This window comes from Dendrobium catenatum, unplaced genomic scaffold (genome assembly GCF_001605985.2).
Source record: "Dendrobium catenatum unplaced genomic scaffold, ASM160598v2 fragScaff_scaffold_1125, whole genome shotgun sequence".
Taxonomy (NCBI): Eukaryota; Viridiplantae; Streptophyta; class Magnoliopsida; order Asparagales; family Orchidaceae; genus Dendrobium; species Dendrobium catenatum.
This window is the reverse complement of record NW_021319587.1, coordinates 2,154,203-2,161,781: the sequence shown is the minus strand read 5'-3', so window position 1 is coordinate 2,161,781 and position 7,579 is coordinate 2,154,203. Positions and strand designations below refer to the sequence as shown.

The window sequence follows — 7,579 nt, the reverse complement described above, 5'->3', positions numbered from 1 at the left end:
GAAAGGAAGAAGAGAGAGAAGAGAGAAAAAGCTTTTGATCATATTTGTTAGCCATTTTTGTTATAGATTTTATTTTATTTATTATAAGTAACTAATCTCTTATTTTTATTTTCAATAATTTTAATTTCTACAAATTTTATTTCTCCTAAATTTGACAAAAATGCATTATCTCTTGATTTCATAAGCTTTCATCATTCAAATTTGGATATGTTATAGATTTGATTATTCTAAATATTTTGATATGATTTTATTACATTTTAAATGAAGTATTGAATGATATCAGATACATGATATGATAACTCCACGTGATATCCTACTGATCCATAAGATCGCGTGATTGTGAGTCATAAGGAGTTGGAGATTGATTGGGAGTTAAAAAAAATTGGGGCAATTGATTAATATAATTTGAAGGGAGTTATAAGAAGTACATTGATTGAGGGTTATAAGGGGCAACTGATTGAGAGTTACAAGTGCAGCAGCAAAATACTCTTAAGATACACTCATTGAATATCTGAATACAGATGCCGACACTACTAAAAACACTATATTGATATTGTGACTAACACTAATATTGTTTACTATCATGAATACTATTTAACATTATTGATCATGATATTAATATTGTTACTGACATTAGTACTATTAACTATTACTACTACTGTGATTGATAATAGAATGGATTGAGATGTGATGAACTATAGAAGAATAAATTGATATAGATAATCAGTATAGACATTGATGCATATATATTTTTATATGATTTATAAGATATTGTTCTATTTTATCTTGCATTCATTTCATTCGTAAAATTCAATTTGGATGGTTGAAGTGGAGGAATACACTGGGCATATTATGTGATAAAAAAGTACCCCTCGAGCTTAAGGGAAAAACTTATAAGATGATGGTTAGACTTGCAATGCTTTATGACATAAAATGTTGGCCATTAAAAGAGAACATAAAATTAAATTAAGTGTTGCAAAGATGAGGATGCTCAGCTAGGTGAGTAGCTTTACTCTAAGAGACAAAATGTGAAATGAGTATATACATGAAAAGGTTGAAGTGACTCTAATGGCATATAATATTAGAGAAAGTTGCCTTAGATGGTTTGGTTATATAAAACGTTAGCCTTTTGATGACCAAGATAGAAGAGTAGATGTATTAAATCTGGCCTATGTTAAAAAATGTAGAGATAGACCAAAAAAAATTTGGTTAGAAAATAATATAAATGACCTCTTTTTATTAGGTTTGAATTTAACTTTTAATATGATACCACGAAGATAAAAAAAAAGATTCATATATTCAACCCCACGTATACGTGGAATAAATGCTTGATGTTGTTATTATTGTATTATTGCTCAATGGTATCTATCAATTGACTTTGGACTTGCTAACTTTTCTTTCTTTATTAGAATATTAATGACTATTTAAATGAAAATATAAATTTAAATCCATTTTTTATATCTTATATGGCATTTCATCTGCTAACCCTTGATATCCATGTTCTTTACGTAAATCATATTAAATCTTTCCCACGTACATAATATTAAATATTAACCATTAATTTAATAAATAAAATCTCAACCATTAATAAGAATTATTTGATGATACATTTCAAAAAATTAAATTGGAGACCATCTGAACTTTGATTTCAGCAAACTTACAGTTGAGATGAACATCTCGAAAATACAAACCTAACGACACCAAATTCGACTCAAATCAAGCCTGAATGGGTCCAACTCAAGGACTTTGAAGCTCATTTTGAAGTTTTAAACCACAATTTGGATTATCAAACGATTTATAAACGTGACATGCTTATAGTCTAATCGAGCGGTTCGACGAGACGAATCCAACGAGCCCAAGATCGTCAAATTCTAATATCATTAGAGCCTTCAAATGCGTGATAAACGGTCTACGATAAAGGGATTCAACATCGGTCGTCCATTCAAACCACTAGCAATTTACAACTTATCTTCCTCCTATTTACTGGCCATGTCATTCTTAGAAAACTATAAATAGACCCCTCATTTTTCATAGAAGGGGACCCGAAATTGGGGGAAGAAGGATGCTCAAGCAAGAAGAGAAAATAAGAGAAGGAAGCAAGAAAGAGACTCCTTGTCAACCACCGCCGGACTTTCACCTGGTGGCCGACCGACGTCGGCCTCCTGCCCGATCACCAACTGATGTTGGAATTAAGCAAGGAAGCAAGAAGAGAAGGAAGAAAAGGAAGAGAAGAAAGAGAGCACTCATGTCACTAGACTCTTCCTCGATCATCGCCGGAATTCTACCCGGTCACCTATCGACGCTGGAGTTCAATTTGAATGCCATCTGACGCCGTATTTCTGCCCGGCCGTCGACTAACGTTGAACTTCTACCTGATGTCGGGCCTCCGCTCGTTACCAGATTTCTACCCGACGCCAAACTTCTACCCAACGTCGGACCTCCGCTTGTCGTCGGATTTCTAGCCAACGCCAGACTTCTACCTGACACCGAACATCTGCTCGTCGCCAGATTTCTACCCGACATCGGACTTCTATCCGAAGCCGCACCTTCCCTCGTTAGCAGATTTCTATCAAACATCAGACTTCTGCCAGACGCCGAACCTCTACTCGTCGCCAAATTTCTACCCGACATAGGACCTCCGCTTGTCACCGAATTTCTACATGACGCCGGACATCCGCTCGTCACCAGATTCCTACCTAATGCAAGACTTCCGCCCGTCACCAGATTCCTGCACCATGTCAGAATTCCACCAAACACCGGACTTCAGTTGGACTTCTACCCGACACCAGACTTCTACCCGTTGCTAGATATTCGTCAAATTTCTATCTGACGCTAGACTTCTGTGCATCGCTGGACTTCTACCCGACGTCGTCCTTCCGACCTCGGTCGCCAGACAACGGTCTTTATGACCTCCATTGCGCATCGACAATGGTCCTTCCGACTTATATATAGCCTGCCGACTACAATCCTTCCAACTTATGTCGCCCACTAACTACAATCATTCTAACATCCGTCGCCCACCGACTTGGCCTTTCCTACCAAAGAAACACATCAATAGTGATTCTTCTTATTTCCACCATGTAACACACTCTATATGATGTATATTTGTTACATCAAGCCAAGGCTAGGCCCCCTAATAAAGTTACTCATTTGTAATCAATTACAAATACTAGCGAATTCATTCGAATTGAGTAAGGCCCCATGATTTTTCTCCTTTTTCAAGTTTTTTACATAAAAATCTTGATGTCTCTTATTAATACTGCACACTCTTTTTATCTGATTCTGTTATATATCTTAATACAAAACTAAAACGCTAAACTTTATACTTCTCTACCACCATGAATATTCCATACCGCAATAGTTATAAATTTATACACATAGGCCTTGTTTGGAATGACTTTTTAAAGTGATTTTTTAATATAAAAATTATAATTTTTACATAAAATATTACTTTAAGAAGCAACAAAAAAAATCATCTAGATATCCTAAATTATTTTATTATAAATTTATACAATTAGACTTTGTTTGGAATGACTTTTTATCACCTTTTAAAGTAACTTTTTAATATAAAAACATTAAATTTTATATAAAAATTTACTTGAAAAAGTACTTAAAAAATCATTCCAAATAAAGCTATAGTTCCAACCTTGCTATGACTAACTAGAAAAAAAAATCAAATTCTAAACTTGGAAGCTTGTATATATACTTAATTTAAATTTTTTTTAAAGATTGTTAAGAAAGAGAAAGAAGCTTCACAATTCAAAGCCTTTGATGTAACCAATGAAACAGCATTTTTCTTTAATGGGAAATGACATTGCCACATTTAATTCCTCCTCATTATCAAAATATCCTAAGGAGAAATGAACCTAAAGTTGTCAAATTAATATTAAGCTTGTGCTCTTTATCCAAGTTAAGAAAAATTTGGCTAAATATGCGAAGCAATGTAGTGGCCTGTACTAGTAAAATGTGCCACACACACTAAGTTATGGTGACAACCCCGACATGTTTATTCAGTCAAAAGGATCAAAATTCAATATCATATATTTCCACTCTTTCACTACATTCAGGTCAAATCCCAATTAACCCCGGTCTAAACGGGTCAACTCAAATCCAACATATTTTTGTAAATAATTTAGATTTTTCAATCAGAACCCGACCCACTCGGGTTACTGGATTGACCCGAATATCATACAGTGCAATATTTTTTTCCAAGTCAAAACTGATAAAACCACTAAACTGAGAGAGAGAGAGAGAGAATATAACGACATCACAGATAAAGCATAATTCAACAACAACGGTCTGATAAGACATGAAACAAAATAAAAATCTTTAGGACTCGAACATTCAAAAACTCTTCTAAACTTGTCAACAACATGGATTTAAAAGAAACAGATAGCAGAGAGCTATAAAATCATAAAAAAGTGCTGCTGAGAAGAACTAACTTAACTCACTGAGTCGCACCTAACCATTTGGAGAAGTTTTCAAACTCGGTGTAATCACTATCCGATATCATCGTCTTGTACCATGCCCTGCCAGCAGCCTTCACCTTTGCAGCTTCCTCCTATAACAAATGCCATGACACTTTCAATTCATTTTACAAGGGCATAAGCATTGTAGATTTGCAGGAAACAAGTTCAAAAAACTAAATAAATAAATAAAGGAAATTTATCAAATCAATAGAAAGACAAATGAATCGTCGGAACCATTTGAAAGGAAAATGAACTTTCCACCCATTAAAAAACCTTAAGCTGATTTATAAATCAACTGTATCGACTAAATTCAATGAAAGCCTTCATTCTTTATACAACATAAAAACAAATATTTTCAACTAAAATAGCTTTGTTCTAAATTTTCAAAAATTTACAAGATGAAAAGGAGCTTTCCCAATCAGAAAGGTTAAATCGTAATGCCTAAACCCTGGACTCTATTATTTGAACTTTCTGGAGAGGCCAAATCAGTAATAGTCACAACAATTGTAAAACTCCATTTTTTTGCTCAACTAAATAAACCCTAATAAATCAACGAAAATATAACATTACAGTCCAAACGAACAAAATAGGAATCACTTGTCACTCTACGAAAATAGAATCAGAAGAACAAACTCGAATACTTGAAGAATTAAAAAACCAATACAAAAAGACATAAGAAATCTTTAGAGGATGCTCTACTATGGGAAGGGAGCAAGGAAAAAAAAAATTGAGTGAGCTAGGTGTAAACTTCAATATCACTCAAGAAAACAAATATTTGATGCAGTGAAAGTATACAAAAGATAACAAAATATATGTTTAGCAATCAAGCATGTTCTTTAATATATATATACAATATAACATAATTATATGAATTTTTAAATTTATAAGTACAAAGTTAATAAAAGTAATTTAAAACTCTATCTCTTTCTTAAACCAAGTATTTTCTTATTATTTCTACTATACTTTCTCTTTTTTTTATCATATTACTATCAAAATCATCTTCTTTCATAATAAAGAAGCCGGCTTATGAATTCACTCAAACTTAGAGAATTGAGCTTGAACTTAATTAAATCAAGGCCGGCACAACCTCAACTCAACTTATTTATAGCCCTATTATACGCAAACAAGGATTTTATAAGAAACTAATCACCATGCAAAATCACGTTTTGTGAAAGAAGATAAACTCAATGTATAAATGAAAATTAATAAATAACAGAAAATTATGTAGTAAAACACTAAAATGCAAAAGTGTTACAAGACAGAACTGCTAACCGAAAAACATCAGAATACCTTATGCCATCATTGAGATATTAAAATAGGAAAGTACATTGAGCTATTATAATTTCAATGAGCAATGCTTCTCGCAAAAATAAAACTAGCATATTACAATATATACATATCCCTAGAAGGTATACTGTATAAAAGAGCAGCTCCGTGAAAGTGAAGCTGCCAGAACACTTTTATTTAATTTACATCATAGAGATAATTAAAATTGGGTTTACTTGTCAATCTAAATAGTGTTCCCGATTTCAAAATAACAAAAATTATCTAGCAATCATCAGATTAACTTGACTTGATGAAATATATTATATCGAACTACTAAATCATTTTCAACTCGGGCAATAAAAAATATGCCAATGAAATTAAAAAGACAGTACAGCCGAACTTAAAAAAAATCAAACCAAATAACATTACCTTAGTAAGCGAGCTCCGTTTCTTGTCGAGCTTTTCTTGCTTAGCCTTCACCCTCTGCTTCTCAGCAAGAAGAGCCATCCGCTTTGCCGTCTTGGCATAAGGATTCAACTTCAGCATGGTGGCCAGATTCTTCAATGGGTTCTTCTTCAGTGTCCTTCTCCTGACATCCTTATTAATTGGTTTTACAACAGACTGAACTTCATCAGAATTAATAATCCTACCAAGATCAGCGTTAGTCATCTTCGGTCTAGGAAGCACATAACCCTTCTTCAGCTCTGAAGGGGTCTCGAAGGTGCCAAACACCTTATCCAGCTTCTCAAAAGCTGACTTAGTCCAAACAATGAACCTCCCTAGATGACCACCAGGAGCCAGCTTTAAAACATTCAAACGATCAACATGAGCAACATCAACCCCTGGGAGATTTCTAAATGCCTTCACGATCTTGGATCCCTCAGTTCCATACACGATCAAAGGGCCCTTCCGAGAGATGTAACGCCGGTTGCGCATCTTCCCCTTGCCAGGACGGATACCAAGCGAATCCTTGGCTTTCTCGGCATCCGCATAAGCTCCCACCTGGCAGATCATTCAAATTTTAGTTGATTACTGACATTTCATGCAATTATTGAAATTATTCTTAAAAAGGGGAGGTAAATTCCATTCAATCTACTAAATATCTTGCATCAGAAACGAAAATTTATATGATTCCAATCTTTAGGGTTATCTTATTTATCAACGAAAGGAAGAAATTCAGGTGAAATAACTCCCGACATAAATAAAATAAAAAACAAAATATCAATCAGGAGCAAGAAGGAACTGCTGATTAAAACCTGCTTCAGGATCTTGATTGCCGATGAGGTTTTCTCAATGGATTCCACAGAATCAGAGAGAACAAGAGGGATCTCCGGAACAGACTCGATCCGATGGCCGCGAGCAAGGACAAGAGAGGGAACAGCGCTTGCAGCGAGCGCGGAAACAACAGCATACCGACGTTGGTTAATATTGACGCGGCGGTGCCATCGGCGCCAGATCTTAGTGGGGCCGAACATTCGGCCGCCACGGCACATGTTGCCAAACGCTCCTTGGCCGGCTCGATGAGTTCCACCGCCAGGAACGCGGGGGATACGAGAGACAGCACGGCCGGTTCCCCAAGATTCGGCGGAGGTCTGATGGCCGGCGCGCCTCGAGACAGCGTAGGGCTGCCGCTTGTTGCGGGAGAGGTTATCATGGACGAAGCGAACGACGTCGGGGCGAATCGTGGCGCGTAGTACGTCGGGCAGAGGGAGGGAGGCAGCATCAGAATCTGTGGCCATGTCGCCGTCGAGGGCTTGAATGGAGACGAGGGGGCGGGTGATGGGCTTGGAGGCGGCCATGAGGAAGAGCGGGGGTTGGGCATGCACATTGAAGTGGGGGTTGGT

At 36.1% G+C, this 7,579-nt stretch overlaps 1 protein-coding gene across 1 annotated transcript; it reads right to left on the bottom strand.

The window, feature by feature from the left end:
• Nucleotides 1–4,250: 4,250 nt before the first annotated feature.
• On the bottom strand, nucleotides 4,251–7,571 carry LOC110095584 (60S ribosomal protein L4-1). Its single transcript, XM_020821186.2, has 3 exons — nucleotides 6,992–7,571; nucleotides 6,165–6,737; nucleotides 4,251–4,561 (listed from the first exon to the last, which is right to left on the bottom strand). Exons 1-3 carry the CDS (start codon nucleotides 7,532–7,534, stop codon nucleotides 4,448–4,450), a joined length of 1,230 nt encoding a protein of 409 aa, XP_020676845.1. The 5' UTR covers nucleotides 7,535–7,571; the 3' UTR covers nucleotides 4,251–4,447.
• Nucleotides 7,572–7,579: the final 8 nt, after the last annotated feature.

Bases quoted from the DNA above. Each gene is read 5' to 3' on its own strand.
- LOC110095584 (XM_020821186.2), bottom strand. From the start codon at position 7,534: ATGGCCGCCTCCAAGCCCATCACCCGCCCCCTCGTCTCCATTCAAGCC. The intron at 6,738-6,991 runs GTTTTAATCAGC...ATGATCTGCCAG, and splicing joins CAATCAAGATCCTGAAGCAG to GTGGGAGCTTATGCGGATGC. The intron at 4,562-6,164 runs GTAATGTTATTT...CATTTGTTATAG, and splicing joins AACGGAGCTCGCTTACTAAG to GAGGAAGCTGCAAAGGTGAA.